The 22,247-nt window shown below is 40.4% G+C and overlaps 1 protein-coding gene across 1 annotated transcript in view; it reads left to right on the top strand.

Annotated features, from left to right (window-relative positions):
* IL1R2 (interleukin 1 receptor type 2) overlaps positions 1-4,678 on the top strand; it is an 11,508-nt gene extending 6,830 nt beyond the window's left edge. The window contains exons 6-9 of the mRNA XM_005420046.1: positions 182-247; positions 972-1,107; positions 3,126-3,271; positions 4,551-4,678. Of these exons, the coding sequence (XP_005420103.1) occupies positions 182-247; positions 972-1,107; positions 3,126-3,271; positions 4,551-4,678 (476 nt within the window). The remainder of the gene's footprint in view (positions 1-181; positions 248-971; positions 1,108-3,125; positions 3,272-4,550) is intronic.
* Positions 4,679-22,247: the final 17,569 nt, after the last annotated feature.

Genomic DNA, 22,247 nt, shown 5'->3' with positions numbered 1-22,247 from the left:
GCCCCACAGCCGCGGGGCTCCGGCTCGGAGCGGCAATATCGCTGCTTGCCAGCGGCTTTAGCAATCAAATCCTTTCCTGGGAGACGACAGATGTTGGGTGAAGTGGCATGTTACCGGTTCAAGGGCCATGCCCGCATCTTCTGTTGTCTTAGCACTGACTCTGCTCTCTTTTTCTGCCCAGAACAAGAGAAGAGAATTACCCCGATAATTGTGTATCCAGCCCAAAAGACAACATCAGCTACTCTTGGTAAGGCCCAACATCATATTTGGAAACCTTTAGTCAGGGAAAAACTAGAGCAGGTCCTCTTACGGTGTAATTTGTTGGCATAAATTGTAGGTTTTTGATCTCAGTTATATTAGTTGAGGGTCGGTGCTGGAGTATTCTTTGCTTTTTAACATCTATAACCAGACGCTGTCTTCTGGGTATATAAATATACTTCCATATAATATAGATACACATCAGTCTGAAATCTCCATATCCCTGAGTTACAGTAGTTACAGCGATTAAAAAGTTTCAGAAATTTTGCAAAATCACTTTATCCGTGGAGGTCCAGCCTTCAGCTGAATGTCCTCACCCACAGCATCTGTGAGTGAAGCTGTGCTGCTGGCTAATGCAGCTGCCCCAGAGGGGTAAATCACACAGTGCCCTTTGGGCTGCACTGCGTCAGAAAGGGCAAGGCCACAGGGACACACTAGCGTTGCCTCTGGGGAATGTGTTTATTAGTGCAGGAGTTGGTAAGTGTTGCAATAGGGAAATTATTTGGTTGTCAGCGGGAAGGACTGCTACACTAAAGGGTTTTGCTACTGTGGAGTACAGGATCAAAAGCAATCTGGAGATTAACTTCAGTTTTGAAAGCAGTGGTTCTTGACGTGTGTGGGATCTCTCCCCCTGGAGTTGGTGGTTTTCACCAAAAGAAAGAGTAGTTCTTCACATGTGTCTAAATTTTATTTCAATCTTTTTTTTTTTACAGGGTCCAAGATGACTCTCCCATGCAAAGTGTTTGTTGGGCTGAGCAGCCATTTCCAAACTGATGTGGAATGGCTGGCAAATGACAGCAGCGTTGACGTGGTTTATAAACAAAGCAGAGTTACAGAGGGGGAGCGACAGTAAGTCTGGCTTAAAGTGCTTCCTTGTGCTTATTGTTCTAACTATTGTGCTACAGGGGCTCTTGGTGCAGCTGAATGCCAGGTAATGAAATGGGAAATGGACAGATCTGAAGTGAAGGTGACAGCTGAGGAACAAAAATGGGCAGGCAAGCAAATAAACCCCCAAGCCCAACCCAGTCAGTGAAATAAATGCTTTATCTCTGTTTTTTATGGCATGATATTTTGCAAATAAGCCAACTTTGAGACAAACCTTAAGCACATTTTCATGAGCAACTGAGCTGTTGTGAGGCCTGACTGCAGTGGAAAGCAAGGAGACTTGATTGTCCCAGTGCTTCTCTTACTTCTCTCCTTATCCCATGCCAGCAAAGTGGCAACATTCTCTCCCTCACATTCATGAGGTTCTCAGAGTATGCTGAAGACACTAAGACACTAAGACAACAGAAAATTACCTAGTGGTTTGATGGTTTTTGTTTTGTTTTCTAAATAGCACTGTTTCCCCTCTAATCTTGTTCTTTTCCACATTAGTGAGTTAAACTGACTCACACAGACACCCGCTGAGTGCTAGAACAGATGCTAGGGTAGCACTGAAGGGAATACTGGTGGGAGGGAGAAACAGGATGCTCCACATCCTCTTATCCTGATTCATTGTGTCTCCCAGTCTTGAGGAGCTGTCTTTCAGCTGCCTCATAGCTACATACCTCAAGGCTTTTCCCACTAGGAAAGGGACGGATACCTGCTTTCTGTACCCGTGATGCCTTACCTGAGTAACTCACTACATCTAGGCACACCTCTAGTGGTTTTGTAAATGTGAGCTAAACTTTCTGACCAATATCTCTTCACTGAGAACCAAGTCAGCTTGTCTTGTTTCTTGTTTCATGTAGCTCAGAGTGTCCAAAACAGATCATTACCCTTGCCTGGTGGCTCTGCCTATACTGGTGGACAGAGCCAGAAGGTTCCTTGGGCTGTATGCCCAAGCCTTTAGGTGTTTTCCCATTCCCCACAACATGACTGGGGAAATTAATTTATAATCTTGTTTATACGGATAAGTGAAAATGCATTGAACCTGTGACCAGGAACCATAAAAATGTACTGCAGCTATAGTCTCTGCAGTGTTTAGAATAGAGCAGCCCTTTTTTAGTTGGACTTCAAAAATTATTTTTGTTATGCTTACCACTATCATTATTGCTGTTGTATATTATCATGCAATTGCACAAGGACACTGACAGTGACAGATGAGGTTCTTGCAGGACCCACAGTGTGTGAGACACCCCAGTTCTGCTGGAAGCCCTCATTATGGCAGCATGACAAAATAGCTCAAATGCCACTGGGAAAACAAAATCCCTGCAGAAATCTCTGGCAAAGAGCTCCTGGGAGGAGCACCCAGGGAATTCCATTGCTGCTGTGCATTGCAGGGTTATCAGGACAACTGATCTAGTAATGGCTAAAAGGTATCAAGGGACAATGTTTGACTCCAGCTAAAAAACCACTTTCAAATAGTGGGACTCCTAAAATAATCATGTTTAAATTAGCTGGAAACTTCTTGGACAGTTTCTTGTATTGAGCTTTGGCTTTGAGCAGATGATAGACAGGAATGGTGGTTCAGCTTTCTCAGAGAACATTTACAGGGTTATGTTCTCCATATGTCCTCTGCTGATTGTAAGAATTAACCTTAGGTGGTCAGAGAGAAGGAATTAGGTCCTTGCACAATGCTAATGTATCAAAGATACACAGAATTCCACTTGCCTTTTCCCCCTCCCTTTTCTTTATTTTTGCAAGACAAATCCAGGTATTTTTTTTCCCTCTAGACTCCAAAAGCTGCAAGATAGGTACTGCTCATGGGACTCAAGTAGCACAACTGGGCTGAAGACAACAGGCATCCTTGAATGCTGAGGGGCTGGTTCAGAAATGAAGCAATATCCAATTCATTTTCTTGCAATGTGCTGTTAGAATGAACATATAAAATAGAGAAAAAACATCTTATTAAAATAATTAACATTAAATCTTTCTTATTCTTCCAGAGAAATTGTAGAAAATGGTGAAAACTTCATTGAAGTACCACTGATTTTTGATTCTGTTGAAGAAGTAGACTTTTACACAGACTTTACCTGCCTGGCCCAGAACAGATATGGGTACCAAGAACTGCCAACAAGGGTCAAGCAGGAAGGTAGTTATTTTTACTGCTTATTTTTGATAATTTTTATTATTATTCTAATGCTATATTAGGATCTGATCTCTTTATACTGTAAGAGCTAGTGTTGGGATAAGTTACTGCCTGGGGAAAATCTGGTTGCCTCTTTCACCTGTAGTCTTTGATACAGCCTGTTCACAAAATGCACCTTCTGTAGGTCATTTACTGACATTTTATGCAGGGATAAGGATCTGTCTGTGCTGCTATATCTCTTTATTGGATAAGACACCAATTTAGATACACTTTGTGAAATAAGTATTCCAGTGAGACTACTGGCAAACTCTCTTTGCAGCATGGCCAAATCTCCTCCAGTTCCTCAACAAGTAGGGAAAAAAAAAGACAATAACAGAATAAATGATTAGAGCATTACTTTTCCTCATGCACAGACTGCTGCCAAAATAACAAGAAGTGTAAATTATGATGGGTGTTGTTATTTGGCTCCTAGTGATGGGAAGAGAAGACGTAAACTCAGTGCAATTAATGTTGCAGTGTGATAAACCATTGGCCAAGAGCCAGCTGTATAAACAGTGTGAAGCAATGCTAATTGTTTCTTTGCATGACATTGGTGAATCACCAAAGCTTGCTCACACTGTCTTAGAAAGGCACATGAACTCTTTCAGACTTCATTATCAGTCATGACTCACTCCAGCACCCTATGATGAGGGATTTGTACTCATTTTGCTGGATCATGTGCTGCCCTTATCTTCCATGAGCTACACCAGGAGGCAATATGCATTGGAATAATCCAGTGGTCTGGACAGACACTGGTGTTGAAAGTTAGCCAGATTTAGGAAGAAGTTCTGAGTCTTGGGTCAATTGTTACTGATTTATAAGCTGTTCTGTAGCAAGAAATTATTCACACAACTTGAGGGTGGACTAATAGTTAAGTATTCATGCTCCACAAGGTGCTTGGATTTCCTGCTTGGAATATCTCTGCTTTAAATAAACCAAGGTAGAAAGCACACAGCTGCTCCTGATCAGGGGTTCAGAACATTGGGTGCAAAAGACTGAACTTTAAATTCTCACTCTCTGTTGTTTTCCAATCCTTCCTCCTATCTTCATGAAGACATTTCCGAAAGTGCCCAATCAAAAGATCTCTTCCATTCAAAGGTGATAAGCCCTGCTGGAAGGTTAACTTGCAGACATCTTTTTTATTGTCATTTCTCCTCTTCCAACTTGAGCTTAGGAAAATATGTTCCTGGGAATTCATTGTTTCTTCCTGGTTTTCTAATATTTAATTTGTTTACTTTTCCAGCTGTTGGTCTGTCCTGGTACATTGCAATGATTCCTGTTGCTCTGGCCTGTTTGATCGTGGGAGGGATATGCATGCACAAGTGCTGGAAGAGTAGAGCTGATAAAGGATATACAATACCAAAGATTTAAAATCCACTTGGGTTCTCCAACTACCAACAGAACAAAAAATCACCCTGTCTGTCTTTCGCATCAGACACACCAAGCATTTCAGACCTGATATGCTGCATTCCCAACAGACCAATAATAACAGCTCTTTCCCACTTTTCCCAGTCTTCTGTGATCTGATGAAGTTAAGAATAGAAGTTTTCATTTTTATGCTGCTTAGATGCAGGAAATCTGGTTCTATTATTTTGCAACTAGGGTGCAATCTGTAGAATTTTGGAACACAAAATCATGTTCTGGATATGGGAAGGGTATGGAAAGAAAGGTGCTCTCACCCTTGGTAATTCCAACAGTACTGTTTTTCTTTTTTTAAGGAAAAGAAACCCCTAAAATCTAAAAAGGGAAGCTAAGGAAGCTTGCTACAGAAGGACTATTTGACTCTAGAGGGAAAAAGCAATTTTTCTATGCAACCAGACTAAATTTATTTCACTTGAGACTAAAAAGAGCCATTTGTTTTCCCTTTTTCAGAGCCAAATGTAGTTGTCATGGCAACTGTATATCTATGAACTTCTCCACAGAAAAACTAAATTTGTTCACCATTTGGATTACACTTTGCTTAAATAGGCTGTCTCAGAATATCCCTCCCCCAGAGATAACTCCATCTGTATAAAAGATAACTGTACACAGAAGAATTCAGTTCTGTTTTATCTACCAATATGTTGTAGCTAGAGATTCATAAGCAGCTGTAACATGTTGTCATCTTTGCCAAGGAAAGAATTGGAGGGATGTTTAAGTGTTTTGAGAGTGATTTGGCTAATAAAAAGTTTTATTCCTGGAAGTGACTGGACAGATTGCCAGTAATAATGAACAGTCTCACACTTTTGTTCCTCCAGCCATTTTATGACCAGTCTGATGTAGCTTCAGATTGTGTCCTTTAAATTGCAGTATGCAAATTGGTTACATGAGATACAAACCACTGCCTGTTTGGTTAATCTAGCTGGATTCTAGTCTTGACATAAATCATAAGGGACAATAAATAATCAGTGACCATGTTATACTTTGAGGGTCAGAATGAGTAAAATTATTTGGTTACTTCCTCTCTTCCTCTTCAAAGAGATACCACTCACGACAGCTAAGAAATCGTTACATGATATATAATGTGTATTGTCTTCATCTGTATAGGAGCGAAGAGAACCTGCATTAAGGCCTAGATTAGTACAGATCCATAACTGCACCAACACCTCTCCCTCTACCAATACTAAAATAATACCAACATCTCTCACAGGCACCAAACATAAAGCTTTTTGTTCATGCAAATCATCCCAGAGGATTTTCAAACTCTGTAGAAAAAAAAATCAGGAAAAACTTTGACTCCAAAAACCAAATTTTAACACACTAGAGAAGTGAATGGCTCACATCCATCTGGGACAGACCATGACCTTATTCCTTTCCATCACCACTTCTAGTTGGCTCTGAGTTTGGCCCAATAAATATCTGGAAGGATTTTGAAGAGTAGGATGTGGCTTGAGTTAAGAAATCTTCACTCTATTAGCAAGAACATTCATATGTAATGAGATTCCAACCAAAGCCTCCCTTTAAATACTCTAAATGCTTGTTGTGAAGATACAGGCATAGAGATTAGAGTTCTGACACAGTTTAGGTCGAGGGCATCCAGAGAACACTACAGGACTCACTGTTTCCAAGTGTAGAATATTAAAGATAAAGACCACAAGTGTTTTATGAGCAGATGGGAAAAAGATGGATGCAAGTGTGGACAAGAGTCAGTCCCCCTGGATATCTGTTCTTTGAAGGGAGAAAGCTATGGATGACCACTGTTGGAGGGAACATTGAAAATGTTTTAGGAGCATCAGGAATGCTCATTATTTTCAAGCAATTTCTAGTCTGTACCTAGAGAACAAATTAGGTTTGTCAATAAGTGTAATTTTAAACATGTGTTTTGCTTAAGTGTAAGTTTAAACATGTGCTTTGCTCTTCCTTTCCATCTGTATCCTCCAAGAGTAGTGTGATCACATACCTGGCTGTAGGTGCAGGGGTGGATTTCACTAAGTGCTGGAAAAAACCCAGAACTTTTGGTATACAGAGCACTGATGCCATAAGAAAGTTAAATACCGCAGATCCTTCTTCAAAACCAGAGGAAGAGAAAAAATATGAATATAAGATAAAAATTAGGTATTTAGAGAATTGCTGTTACATACTCAGTGGCATCTTGAATAGAAAAGGAAAGTAAAGAAACAAAGGCTTTTCTTTTATGAAATGATATTTGCTTCTCTGACTGCTAGTATAATATTCTGACGGCTTTCCTCATAAGTAGATGTCTTCAGGTGAACTACACAGTGTAAATATTTACAGATAGATTTGAACAAGTGACTTACATAATGTAAATGCTTTACACTGATTTGCATCATTATACACAAGGGCAACATGGTTTATCTAGGTTTTGAAAATGTTACGTGGAAAACTGGTAAACAAACCAAAATGCTGGTATGTAAGTTGAGTGGGAAGAGAGAGGTGAGATATGAGATGTCTTTCTGAGGATGGCAGCTCTTTCCCAAACCTGAAAAGAAGTACAGTATTAGGGAACATCAAGGATTCAGGGCTCTGCACAACAAAGTTTCTCTTTGGAAAAATTATGGATGTAATGAGGACAAGGTCGCCTCGTTCCTGGGACTGTGTGGGTTTATAGCATTTTCTAGAGGGCTAGTCTGTCTGCAACAGCTTCAGAGGTACACCTACAGGGAGGAAAAACTGGCGTACCATGGTCTTGGCATGAATTAGCATCCAGTACAGAGGCTTCCTGTGCAAAAGTTATTTTCAGGAAACACTAATTGAGTTAACTTATTTTCTAGTTTTCAGTGTATGTGATCTAGATGTAATTTATCCATCTAAATAGGTGGCACAACCGATGTTTGACCATAGTAGCACCCCAACCGAACCTAAATATAATGTGAAGAGCACCAAATAATTTCATCTGCTGGCTCCCAAACAAAACCCTTAAATAAATGTGGGAGCAAGTGAAAACAAGGGCTGACCTGCACACAGAGTTGATCTTCACTGATCAAGACAGGAAAATTATATTTTTAATTCTAGTAGCTGGGGGAGGGAAAGCATGCATGCAGGAGGACGAGGACGTCCTTGTTGAAATATCATTGCCAGGAATAGTGTTTTGAGCATGAACAGCTAATTAAAGTGTTTATGATTATTCTGCCTCAAGTCTGTAAAGCAACAGGTCCAGCAGGGCAAAAAAAAAAAACAAAAGTAAAAAATAGTTCTTACATTTTGGAGCTGAGAACTTCCTATCCATAACCTTGCAGCTGCTAAGTATAGACTAGGGTGGGGTACCTCTCATGCAGCCTTCACAAAGCCTAAAGGAATAGAGGTAATCCAAGATAGCTACTGATGTTTCCTTACTCAGTGGAGAAAGACTTCTCTCTGGTGCCTAAAATAAATGGGATGAATTGCATCTTGGAGGTGTCTGTCTTTTCCCACCAGTTTAAGACAAAGTGAGATGAATCCATTCTGCATGGATTCATGGATAAAGGAATGACTGGTTGTGGATCACTGGATTTCTGGGTTATCAGAGAGGCTACAAAAAGAATCAGTCTAAAGCCCAGAGACACCTTGTCATGTAGTCAAAGCTGCTGGGCTTTCTTGGGGAATGACTTTAATGCTGGCAGCTCTGTGCAGAGCAAGCACAGGCTTGCACTAAATGAAGATAATGTAAGTCTGGGAGGCAGGCCCAAAGGTACATATTGTGGTATCCAACATGAGAGGGAGGCTGAAAATATCTAGCTGGTGCATTGGAAAAACATTTATGGCTCACAGATTGTGTGGTCATGAAGTGCCACAGCTATTACAGGAAGAAAAGAACGAGCTGTCCTGTGTGCATGGCTGAAGTACAAGAGCCCTGCTGGGACCAGGAGGAAGTCTGCTGAGTGACTGCAGGTGAGCTGTGGCCTGTCACCCTTTCCACAGCACTCAGCCAGCTCAGCTCCCATGGCAGACAGTGTCTGCCTGCTCCTTCCTGGCTCTGCTGGGCTACAGCAGAAAACTGGAAAAAACAGTTACATAGGAAAGGAAATATCATAAACTACCTTGCTTCCAGTGGACAAACTCATGTAATTGATAAGAAAACCACTTATATATATGTATATATAAGTATATATATGTATGAATATATATATTCTGCTTTAGTGTGCTCATTGCACTGGAAACTACAGTCTCTATCAGTCTATACATTGCCTAGTATACACGATGTAAAGAGCTTAATAAAGCATCTGAAATATAACTCCGGTCAGTTTTCATGAAGAGCATATCTTCCTTAAATACTTCAGCCAGGCACTACTACTACTACTACTACTACTACTACTACTACTACTACTACTACTACTACTAGTAATAATAATAATGAGGAAGGTTCTGAAAACTCATGCAGAACCAAGCTCACTTGTTAGAGTTTGGGAAATTCATCCATTTCTGAATCTTCAACTGCAAAGTGTATTTTGGCTCTTATAGTTGTGTGTCCCTTCTACCCATTTTAAGTTTTTGCCCCAGTCTAAATTGTCCCAGGACCTGACAACGACTTCAGGTGTAAACAGCAAACTCCTTTGTAACCTGTTGAAAAGGTCAGTATCTCAGTCCTAATAAGAAGTGAAGGTTCTCTCTCACTGTTTTTACTAGTTTGTCATCTTTTGAGTTGTGCCCCAGGAACTTCACTTATATGTACATAAATTTCATGGAAATGCACATCTTGATTCCTTTGTGGATAATGAGGCATTGCCAGTGCTTCTGTCTCATGAAGCTTAAATGGTGCTATTCATTTAAAGCTGTAGAGGTCCTGTTCTGCCTTGGTTATAAAGGTTTTATTTATCCATCTGCTAAGCTGCGGGATAAATGAATCATAATGTTTGCTTGCTTTGGCTCCCAAATGTCCTTCGTCATAAGTGCTGAGGGGGCTAGGCTATGACTGGAAGTAGTTGATACTGTTTGTTTACTTGCAAAAAAGACTCTCAAGTGACTTGTGGCTTTCAAGTTGGAGACACTGCTGAGCAAAGTAATTAAAGGGTGTGATTATATGTACCTTCAGTATGTTACTACCACTATTTTTGCTTTGACCAGGCCTTACCATGGCTGATCTTTTAACTGGTTTGAGAACATTCCAGAGGAGAGTGTGGGCAAGACACGGTGGTTTCTTTGGTCTCACCATTGTTACTCTGCTAGCCTGTGAAAGCTGGAGACTTGGTCCTCCTTCTTATCATTAAACTGTAGAATGATTTGTGTTGGAAGAGACCTCAAAGATCATCTAGTTCCAACCCTCCTGCCATGGGTAGGGACACTTTCCACTAGAAGATTACTCAAAGCCCCATCCAACCTGGCTTTGAACACTTTCAGGGATGGGGCACCCACAGCTTCTCTGGGCCTGTTACAGTGCCTCACAACCCTCACAGAGACAAATTTCTTCCTACTACCTAATCTAACCTTACACTCTCTGTTTAAAGGCACTCTCCCTTGTCCTGTCACTACATGGTCTTGTAAACAGCCCCTCTCCAGCTTTCTTACAGGTCCCCTTCTTGTGAGCAGACAAGACCTATCAGCTCAGAGAAGAAAGAAGTGCCCTTTCTTTGATCACAGTTGATAGGTAGTTTTTCAGACGAATCTAAGCCAGTAAAACGCAGGAAGAAGCATGGTAGAGAAAGAACTCGAGATTCATTTCTCCACCTAGGAGTGGCAGAACTCTATGACTGATTGATTTTTAATAGGAAAGAACATATAAGATGATGATGATTACTACTGTCTCGTTGATGATGATTATTACTACCACCATATTGAGTGGTGCCATTTAGGAAATATGGATTGCATAGGAGAACATAACATGGGTGGGAGAGTGTGGGGGAATGGAGAACTTGTGAGAATAAGCAATATGAGCTTATCTTCTGCCGGGAAGGGCAGTGACAGGCCATGATAACTGCCCATAAGTTCATCCAAACGAAGAGTAAAAAAGTAAGGGCATGTAATTATTTCCACTAATGAAGGAGACTGCATAATAAGACTGGCATAAGAAATGCATAACCAAAATTTAGATACCTCTAGTCACTGCAGCAGTGAGGTCCTGAAAGAGCATCTCAGCAGGAGTAATGGGAGGAAAAGAAATTACTTCAAACCTAGAGCTGGGTACAGCTATGAATAGGATTTGATGTGTGGCAGCAGGGGGTCTTCCTGCAAAGCTGAATCATGTCCTCTGGCTTTGTGTTCTTTACCTCCATTGGAAAAGGCTGGACTGCTGAAGATAAAAAATGCCATCTAAGAGTTTAATTACTGTGTTGTTATTATTATTTCCTTGGTTAAATCTGCCTTGCTCATATTTACAGACCTTACTAGCTTGTAAGGGCTGGAAGATCAAAAGAATTAAGCACAAAACACAATTGCTGGATACATCTTTGTAGACATGTCCAAAAGTTCTAGTCTTTTAAAATCTGCCAGGAGATGCCAGTTGCCTGTGGAAAATAGCCCTTAATGAGAGTGGCTTTAATGGTGTAATGATCCAATCTCTAAACAAAATCATGATGTAAGAGATAATTTAGCTTTTCATATGGCCCAAGAGTCTCTGTTATACACAGAGGAGGAGAAGGAAGTGTTTAAGTGTTACTATGTTGTTTTCCACTCATTCTCTTAAATGTTATTTTCTGTTTGTTTATTTTATTTTACTGTTTAATGGCTGCTTCTGTGGCATTCACTTTTGGCCATGCACTGGGAAACAAGATGGAGCAATGCCACCCCAGTGAGGGTCCCAGGAGCTTCCTGGCTCAGGCCAGCAGATCTCACAGGCTGCAAGCAAGCAGTAGGAGTGATGTCTCTGCTGTGAATGTCAGGTCACTGGAGGCAGGGAGAAAAGAGTGCAGTAATGATACATGGCAGTGGCATTCAACTTCCATGCCTGGAAGAGTGCTTTAGAACACAGAAACCAGCTGTCAAACCATGGCTGCTGGAGGCTTGACAGAGATATTGTATAGTTTATGGGATTACATGTCAGGATTTTTGCCTGCTCCTGCACAATGTTTTTTTAAAACCTTCATTATAAAGGCAGAGTATTGATTTACCCAAATGCAGTCTCCTAATCTCTCTTAAATCAGTAACTCAAGTTTTTCATTGTCTACCCAGTATGGGACACAGTGATTATGCAAAGGCAATCTGAGACTGTATATATGCCAGTCACTAACGTTTTCTTTTAGATTTAGTGCTTGTGATATTTAGCATTTGCTTTAATTCTGGTTTTTTTTGATTAAGAAAACTAATTAAATCCTCCTTTTACAATGACATTTTAAAAGTGGATCATGACTTAAATCTTATTATTCTCGAAAACAAATTATTATGATGCAATACTTTGAGGAGGTCTGAGCATGCCACAGCTTGTTTGCACAAGCAGAAGTTAATTTTCAGAGAATATCCTTGTTCCTAGATTTCTCTAGGTTCAGTTTCAGCATTTCCTTTTTTTCCCATCTCTTTCATTTGTTATGTTTGTAGTATATATTTGAGCAAAGTAGGTACAAGAGGGCCAACTGTACAATGAAACCCCTCAGGATGGTGGGGTGGGAGGGAGAGGAAAGAGACAACTCTCGGTGCAGCTCACCTGTGAGCAGTAGTCCTTCTGCTTCCTCCCTTCTTCAGAGCACCTTGCCTGCCCTCCAGACCCTGTCTCAGTTATACCAGTGGCACATCTCTACCTCTGTGGCACTGTACTCAATTTCAGGCTATTTTCTTTGGCCAGCAAAGTCCCAGGTGATGTCCAGCTGAGTGCATCAGGCCTGGTTGTTGTTGTTCCTGTGTGAGTGTTTAGGTGCAGCTGCTTCGAGTTTAGTTCCTGGCGTGTTTTCCTTGGAGCTGGACCAGTTCAGATTAGCTCATGAGAAGGGAGCCTTTGGCTCCTTGCTATATATGTAACGTAAAACTGGACATATAATTTTTTTTTGACACCAACAGAAATATGTCACCAGCCCATGGATGCTCGTGGTCTTATGCTGTCATTCGGCCTTTCCATGTGAGCTGAGTAAAGTTCTAATATATAAGCTCAGAGTTCAAAAAGTATTTGTATATTACAATAAAATAATGTGAGCCAAGGCATTTGTAATGGGTTAAGTGCAGACATTTATAAAAATGTATTTTCAATCTCCTACATTTCTCATGTCATGAAAACATTGTAGGAGTGATGACTATGAATTCATGTAAGACAGCGAAATTTAGATCATGAAAATAAATGCTAGACTCCTAATGACACCCAGTAGGTTGGTAAGTAGTGACTAATATGGCTGCAGCTTTTTTCATTTGGTCTGAGCTTGTGCTTTTAGGACATCGAGTTAAGGTGTGTATATTTTGTTTGAAGAAAGGGGCAAATTTGAAGTTAGCACAATTAATTTTTGTTGCGTGTGATTTGTTTGCTCACCTGTTGACCTCTTGCGTTCAAAAGTCATTGACTTTGTGTCTTGGTTTAGAGCAAAATTTTGGGAGAGAGAGAGAGAGAGTCTCTAGAGGGGCTCTAGTAGGAGGATAAATTCAATCGGCCCCTTTCCCCCACAACTAGTCTGGGAGAAAATACTTCTTTGAAGAAAAGTGGAAAAAAGCTGTTTATTAAACAATAGAACTTAACAATATTAAAACAATAAAACTCTTTGTCGCTCTAAAAGAGATGACTAATTGAGAAAACCCCCCCCGGTTGCAGCTTAGCTCACTCAGTCTCTTATTAGTCTTTCTGGTGCTGGTCGCAACAGTTATTGGTTTGGCTGCTGGCTTTGGCTTACTATTTGGTTTGGCAGCTGGCTTCGAGTTTGGCGTGCTGGCTGCAGCTTGACTGACTGGGATAGCTGATTTATCTCCCTGCCCCCCTGCTTCTGTTTGCTGCTTTACAGTATCTAACAGAGTGCGATAAGCATAGGCTAGGGCTCAGCTTATTGCAATTAGCTTTTTCTCGTTCGAATCGTTATGGCACTTCTCTTTTAGGTATTTACATTTTTATTTATGGACATAGCAAAATTAGACTAAACCTAACAGAAGAGCTTGGATATTTTAGTTTGGCATGCCTTAGCCTGAGGGACATATGCATCACTCTGAAGTATTATAGACTTTTGCAACTTATTATTAAATAGCTTAAAACATTCTTGAAAATAAAATTATGATGAACTTATTTGTTGCTCTCTCACAAGCTCCAGAGAGCATTTCAGAGCACCACAAAAGCTTGGGTCTCCTGTATCCACTGCCTGGAACTTGTGGCTCTCCATGGTTTAAAGGCAGGGTCTCAAATGCTGTTTTTCAAAGCTATGTTTGCTCTATGGGCTCTGTGCTCCTATACCTCAGAGTGAATACGCACACAAACAGGATGGAAGGAGAGAAACAAGGTGTCAAACAGTTCTCCTAATTTTGATGAAACCTAGATGAAATTTATGAGGATTTTTTGTGTTTTGAGTTTTTTGTCAACAGGATGACTCTGATTAGTACTACTGCAGAAGAAGAAAGAAAAACCCCTTAAGAAAGCTTTCTAAAGGTATTCTAAACTATTGCTTATCTGCAATGTCTTTGAGTTTATCAGGGACATTAACAACCATGAATAACTCAGTAATACCTGCAGCTAATCTTGTTTTTCCAGTAAATTCAAAGATTCTTTGCTGTAACATTTGCAATAAATAATTTAATTTTCCATCTGTTTGCCAAAGGATGGACTAATCACCCAAGTATGGTTTAAGTGACTTCTTGTCATTCCACAGGAGCTTTGTGGCAGAGCTAAGGATGAAATCTTATTCTCAAAGGAAATGTTCACATCCTTTAAAAAAAATCCTTCTCTTTTACTCCAAACCCTGCTTCATCCTTACTAGCTTCCAGCTTTTACAGTGAATAAGAACGGAATCCTCCCATGAACAACCTCCTGTGTGGTACAGGCCTGATTATTTTCCATGGTTTGGGGCATCCTTTGCTCTCCAAGGTGGAAAAAAACCCACAAAGTATCTTGTATGTCAAAGGGATGGAGGATGTGAGTTAGAGAAATAGTACTGTAGTGAATGACATGTTTGTTGTGAGTGGACACAGAAAAATACTGCTATTCAAAACTAGGGATTATGATGTTATTTCTACTGTTTGTCTCTTGAGTGACTACTTCCACTGATCCTGACCCTTCAACCACTTGCCTTGGTCCATTTCTGACTGCATTGAGTCTCAGCCTCCATCCTGATATTCTTTGCATCTCTCCTTCCTGTCTTTGGGCACACTGTCTTTTGCAATTTGGCAATGAGAAGACAGACTGTGAAATTGTGTCATATGTTCTTACTCAGTAACTCTATACTGCTTTCCTGGCTCCAGTTGTAAAGGAAAGCTTTTCCACAAACATCTGCCAGCTGATGACTGCTTAAACTGAAAATTAGCTCCTTGGTTCCCATAGAGAAGTACTTTTCCTTTCATGTCTGAGAACAAACCTACACTTTTTCTGGAAAGACATAAGCTAATGCTGAAGGCCATTGGGCTCTTGACCCATTTCTTTTTCAGAAACCATTAAGCACTTTGCATCTTAACTTGCATCCTTCCACACAGTGCATACAGCATGTCTCTGCACATACAGTGGAGAGATTGTGTTTTGCTTTGAAATATGTTTTCTCATGCACCTCTCAAGACAGAGATCATCTGCCCTTCTCCTTTCTGACTTGAACTAGGCCAACCAGACCTATGGACTGCAGCACCATAATTTTCTTTAAATGCGAACATTGTCTCCCTGATCTTGCAGCATGTCTAGATTCTGCACATCCTGCGCCTTGGTCTATAGATCTAAGACAATGACAATAACTCCACCTCCTAATTTCTAGCATTTCTAACCCTCTAAGTCTAATTCAGTGTGCACTGAAAATTTCCAAAGTATCTACAGTTGGATGCTGATAAGTGCACAGAAGCACTTGTTACAGAAAGATGTGCTGTTAAATCTGTGCCAATTGTCTGCTGACTTCTACAGAGACACATCTGGCACTGAGGTCAGCCTGAAAATCTGGGCTTTGACACAGATACAGGTCCCCTGGGAAAGGGTAAGACCAGACCTAAGATGTAATTTTAGAGTGAGAAAGCTGAAGTTCTGTCCCAGAAAAGTGGTGCAGTGTGCCAGGCTGCTGCTGCCTGAAACAGCCAGGGAAAAGGACAGGGTGTGTGTCTGCTCCAGTGACTGGCACAGTTTGCTGCTTTTGATAAATGGCAATTGTAGGAGACAGGTTCATCCCAGCAAGCAGGGAGGGCAGCTCCCCAGCCTTGCCTGTCTCATTTTCCCCTGGCCCATTTTTGTCTATTTCCTGGAATGCACTGGGGCAGAGAGGCTCTGCCTCTCTGGAAGTGGGAGGATTTGGGAAGGATGAAGAAGGGTTAGCCCTTCCTTCTTATGTCTCCTTCTGCAGTCCTTCACATGAAGAAATAAACTAGTTGCACCTTGTTCTGTCTGCTAGCGTTTTGTGTTTTATTAATTCAGAGACCTATTTATAACAGCCTAGCCATGGCTGTTGATCCACTTGGATTGTTGATCCAATTCCTTTTGTATTTGAAACTCTTTAGAGAGCACCTTATGCAAATCTGTTGGACCTCGCTTACCATAAGAACTTCCTTTGCACTGAGACTGATGGTTTTGGCAGTTCTGACTGCAGCTGCTGGCTCAACCATGTTCCTTTTTATTCCATAGCAAAGCCTCAGCTTTCCTTCCAAGTGGGTAGTAGGCTAATTGCATTCTTTTGGACCAAAGATTTTTCTGCTCTCATGCAACTTGCGGTACAGATTTACTTACGTTATTTCTGATGCTAATAATACCATTAGAGAAAATGGAAGAAATGTGAGAAATACTTTGTGTTAGCTAATTTCCTGCTCACAGGTTGTGTCAGAGAGATAAATATGTTCCACATGAGAAAAGTCTTTCAACATAAGCATAAAAAAGTCTGTAGTAGTTAATATCCCCTTTAAATAAAAGATTTGATGTTCCATTACTTCAAATAAAATATATTTTCTCTGAATTTATTGTAACATATATATATTCATGCATGCTATAAATCCACAACAAATATTCTGAGGTTTCTTATAATCCTTTATGTTATTTCTTTTTCACAATATAGTGTGAGATATTTTATTGCAATCTGGCCAGTTAATATCATAAGCATGCTGATTTATAAGGGTATGGGAGAGGCACATGAGAGGTTTTTGGCTGAATAGTTTGATTGTATATGATTCTTCTGAAGTCCAGAAAAAGATGGTAGACAGACTACTTTGATGCTTTCAGGTAAAAAATGGTATATAATCAGTCTCGTGGTCAAAGCAGAGTTAAGGATTTGCCAGAACTGGAGACCTGAACTATTCAAATATCTGTTGGGAAAGAAAGAGAGGAGGACATGGGTGATTCAGCAAGTTCTGGGAATGTGTTAGTGGCAACTTCTTTTTCCTGAGGCAAAGGAAGTTAATAGATAAGTGACAGTAATTGTATCTCTTTGAAGTTAAATTCAGACAGAAGTCACATAGTAATGTGAATTATAGGCGACTACAAAACAATAGTGTTCCAAATAAAGGAAGGAAGTGCTGAATCAAATTAAAGCAGAGATGTAGGAGGATATCTTTAGAAGGCATTTCAAAGATTATCTATGGAACAAGAAAACAAGTAGGAGACAAAAAGCTGATTAAAAAGAAGGTGCATTTGCTAAGAGCAAAACATCCCTTTTCAGCTCTGTTTCCTCTTTTGCAGGATAACAGCTTAAAGAGGAGGCAGTGGTTGATTATCTCAGATTTAGTAAGGGTTTTGAGGAATGCCATAAGTAAGCTTGGAAAACATGATGGAGATGATGGGAATGTAAAGGCTGATGCTCAGAGAGCAAATTCTGCTCATGGAGGAGTCAAAAATGGAGTTCTGTGAAATGAGGGATATTTCAAGGCAATGTTGCAAATTTAGTTCCTGTAAATGGCTTGACTTTTCCAAATCCAGTAATTTAGGTTAACAATGTATGTGATGGACTAAGGAATAGATTAATAAATTTATACTTCAAATTGTATTAGAAAGGGTGGAAGCACTGGAGACAAACCACAAAGGTCAGAGTAGGTTTGGTATGTTGGGGTGATGGTATGTGACTATAAATCCAAGAAAGAAAATATCAGGAAAAAAAATTAGTGTCGATTAGGGAACTGATTAGGCAATAGCAGCTCTGCCAGGCATATGGAAAACAAAATCACCCAGAAATGGAGTTGGCAAATAATGCAAAGCAGTTGCAACTAAGACAATTTGCATTGCATATAGTAACAGGGTTCTTGTTCATATAACATGAGAGGTACTTATTCAACTGTATCCTTATTGGGAAGACTTTATCTGGCACTGAAAATTCATTGGGTTTCAAAATCACATTTTGAGAAAGATGCACATAAATTGGAGACAATACAGAATAGATATCCAGGAAGAAAATTTTTGGAAAATATGATTTATTTGGAACAAATTTAAACAACTGAGTTTGTTTATATAAGAAAATACTAAGGGACTATTGCTTAAATGATAGCAGACTTCCAATATGGCAAGAAGGAAGCAAACAATAATTTTCTGTGTTAACTGGATTAAGACAAGGAGTAATCTCTTCAGTTTTGCATGGGAAAATAAATATTTATATTCTGTATTAGGGAAACTCTACAGAAAGTTTTTCTAGTTTAAGGGCAGAAGCAGACTATGATGGGGGGGATTGTGCACTGTTTTGGCTGGGGTGGAGTTAATTTTCTTCACAGTAGCTAGTATGGGGCTGTGCTTTGGATTTGTGAGCACAACAGTGCTGTGAATACAGGGATGTTTTAGCTATTGCTTATGCAGCATCAAGGCCTTTTCTGCCCCTCATCACACCCTAAGAGGGGAGAGACTGGAGATACATAAGGAGATGGGAGCCAGGATAGCTGGTCCCTGCTGTCTAGAGAGATATCCCATGCTGTCCAGAGAGATAACCACATGGCATCATACTCAACATATAACAGCTGGTGAAAAAAGAAGGAAGTGGTGGACTTCCTTCTTGTTTGTTGGGATGATGGCATTTGTCTTCCCAAATCACCACTACCTGTGAAGTAGCCTGGTTTTCCTGCAGATTGCTGGACACCTCTCTGCCAGTGGGGGTGGAGAATGAATTTCTTGTTCTGCTTTGCTAGCTTTACCTGTTTAACTGTCTTAACCTCAGCCCACAGGTTTTCTCACTTTGACTCTTGGAGTTTTCTTCTGCATCCCAATGGGCCTGGGGAAGTAAGTGAGTGGCTGTGTGGGGCTGAGTTGCCAGGTGGTATTTAAACCCTGACAAGGGCACTAAGAATTCTCTATGAGTATGTTAAATCCATCTGAATATTATGATCTAGCAGATGTACTTGATGACAAAAGCACAGATTAGATGCCCTTGTGACATCTTTCAAGCTACATCCCAGCTTTTACCTTCAAGGTCCTGCAAGGGTTTATGGAGTCACTCCCCCTTCATGCAAACAGAAATGTACACATGCATTAGTTTAACGTGTCAGGTTAGGCACTGAACTCTGTAGTTCAAACAGCTTTATCAGAGTCTTATGGACTACTTCAGAGTCAACCTTTTCTTTGTGTGCACTGAAGCAGAGAAAACTTTGGGTTTTTTTTTCCCCCTCAGTAATCCATCAGACCTTTTCCTGGAGCAGGCTGGAAAAATTCCTTAATCAGAAAAATTTAAGTGAGCAAAAACCAGACTCAATCTGCAAGTGAGAGCTGAGTCCCTTCCAGTAGACCAAATTTTCCCTTTGCTTCTCTTGAGGAAGAGATGTAGTTTAACCTCTTGACAGAAATACCAGGTCTGCTTTTTGTTCTCTGAGGTTGAGCTTCATTATTGAATGTTTGAGCTCAGTATGCCATAAAATCTGAGAGGTTTTCTCTGGAAGCCTTAAGTGACATTTACAAATAGCAGGATGCAAAATTCACCTTAACACCTCTTCCTCATGCTGCCTTTCTAAGTCTGTGGTCTGTGGACACAAATACACATTTTGCATAAACATACATTTCAATTTTAGCTCAGATCCACAGATCAAATAACAATATAGCTCTATAACGAACTTTGTGATTTTGCATTTCCAAAAGAACCTAAGGACCTTTATTCAGCATTTTCTTACTTTCTTTCTAAGCTTCTGACCTACGTTATTTGTTTTAACCAGGCAAACACTGCAGTTTCTTTACTTCACTGTTTGATTTCTGGGTGATTTACAAGCAGCTACTTTGGCTGCAGGAATTTGGACGTCAGCAGCTGGTTAACAAACAGGTTGAGTTATTCACATTGACACCCACATTGATCATGCAGCCTGTGAAAGTTGCTCAAGGCTTTTCTATTGAATCAGGGTTCTGATTGTCCTCTGGTAGTTTTGTAACCAGTCTCAAATAAGCACATTTGCATTTTCAGTCGCAGGTACTGTAAACCACTGATACCCCTTGGAAGAAATTAAAAAGGAAATAAAAATATCTTCCAAAAAGTAGATCTGAAGTTTATAGTTCAGAAATAAAAGGTCATAGCCCCTGTGCAGCTTTCTAATGGTTATTCACCATAAAAATATAATTGCTAGTCAGATCATTGCCAAATAAAATTAATTGTAAAGCAAATTCCTTTAACAAAATTATTCCCCTCACTCTTTTTTCTTCCACATTTGGTTGGTTTATGGGATTTTCACATGTTAAAGTTGAAGATCAGGTGGAATCAACTCAAGTTATATTCTAGGGATAAAATCAATTATAATATGATAAGGAAGAAGATCTTTTCCTTGCCTTGCCCGCACACGTCCAGGAGGGTCAAGTGATGGAGGTTGGCCTGTGGTTTTAAAGCTGGAGATGGTACAAACCATGAGCTCCTGCCTGCATGTGGCAATTGGCCCATTGGATTGGGAGGCTGCAAGAAGCCTCTGCAAGGCTGCAAGGAGATGGACCCTCCACAAAGAGCAAAACCTGCTCCCATTCCACACACATTTTATCTGCACATCCTTGCTGAACATATCATAACTGTACCAGCTTGGTACGTGGCTTGGCGCCCAGCCAAAGTTGGCAACCATCCATGTTGTGTTACTCTGGGCTGAAATTCCTGTAAGGATTAGTCAAAGGCTGGGTGAAATTTGCAGTTATTGGCAAGTGTGTTGTGATGATGTCCTCACCAGCAGCCATGGAAAAAACAAGGTCTGAGAGCACAGAGCAGCTTTTAATTCAGCAATGCAGATGGCAGCGAAGTGCTGGGGAAGATCCTACAGCTTTCATCAAGTTTTTTCTTTGAAAAATAGAACTCTCTGAACTCAGAGAGATTGTTCAGTAATAATTTGGCTAAAAACTAAGTGTTAGGCCTGAGATTAATTGGCTCTTTCTTCATTTGGTACAGCTTGCCTGTATTCCTAATTACACACAGCTATCCTTTCAGTTCATACCTAGTCTGCCAGTTGCTGGTGACCAAAATGTGCCTATCATTCAAGCACATATCCTTTCCCAGCACATCTCAGAAGTGGGATGCTGCTCACATCTTGGGATGCTGCTTTGAAGAAGCTGCATGATTTTTGGAGGTGCTGAGACAAGGACATACCGCCCTGACAGCTTTGGTAGTACTATCTAATTAAGTACTTGTGAGAGCAAACTGTGCTAGATGTGGTCAGGCAGGCAGAACAAAACCAGCCCTGTGCAAAAGCAAAAGAGAAGTTAATGTCCATATGCTTAGTTCTATGATTTAGGTTAAGATAATGCTGGAAGGAGCAAGGAGCTGACTCAGTGATCCTTATGGTTTCCTGCCAACTTGAGACAGTCTATGATTCTGAAAGTTTAGATTCAAAGCTGTGATTCTGGAAAGAGGCAATGCCTGGAGAAAAGGCAGACAGGTTGGCAGCAGCGTGATCAGAGTATAGGTACTCATATTTGTTTGATTAACACTTAACATTTTTTTTTCTTAGTACTGTCCTAGCTTCATTGCTGCTCCTTTTCCGATTAAGGGCTCAGTGGGCATATGAGCTCAGCAGATAACTTAAACCCAAAAGTGAAATGGCCTTATAAAAGTTAGTTCAGGAAAAACATTCAGTGTAAGGAGTGAGAGGTGCAGCTTCCTGAAAATTAGTGGAAACATTTTGAGATTCCCAAGGGCAGTTGTGGATTGTTATTGTGGGCTGCAGTTTGCACGAAATACAATGCATCAGTAATTTCAGTCAAGCAGTCTAGTCTGGTAGTTACTCATTACTTCTGCTATATTAGTATCCCAAGCAGAATCAGGGCTGTCTTCGGTACTTCATATTCTGTACTTCCAAATATGAAGAAAAAGAGAAACTGATTTGCCTTTATACACATATGCATATATCTGTGTATCTTCAAACTTATTTAAAACTCCATTTTTTCCCTCCAATTTTCCATTGACATCACCCTGTAAGTAACCAGCCCTCTCCAATAAGTTTAGTCAGAAGCAGATCAGGTCTGTAAGCAGAAGCTGCATGAAAGACATGCATGCTTCACTGTGATACATAGCACTTTCCTGTGCAAAAAGATGTGCAATGAGACTGGCTTTCAAAAGTGAAGTGAAAAACCAAGTTACACTTTGGGGGATGGGGG

This window comes from Geospiza fortis, unplaced genomic scaffold (assembly GCF_000277835.1).
Source record: "Geospiza fortis unplaced genomic scaffold, GeoFor_1.0 scaffold192, whole genome shotgun sequence".
NCBI lineage: Eukaryota > Metazoa > Chordata > Aves > Passeriformes > Thraupidae > Geospiza > Geospiza fortis.
This window is presented reverse-complemented; position numbering and strand designations above follow the sequence as displayed.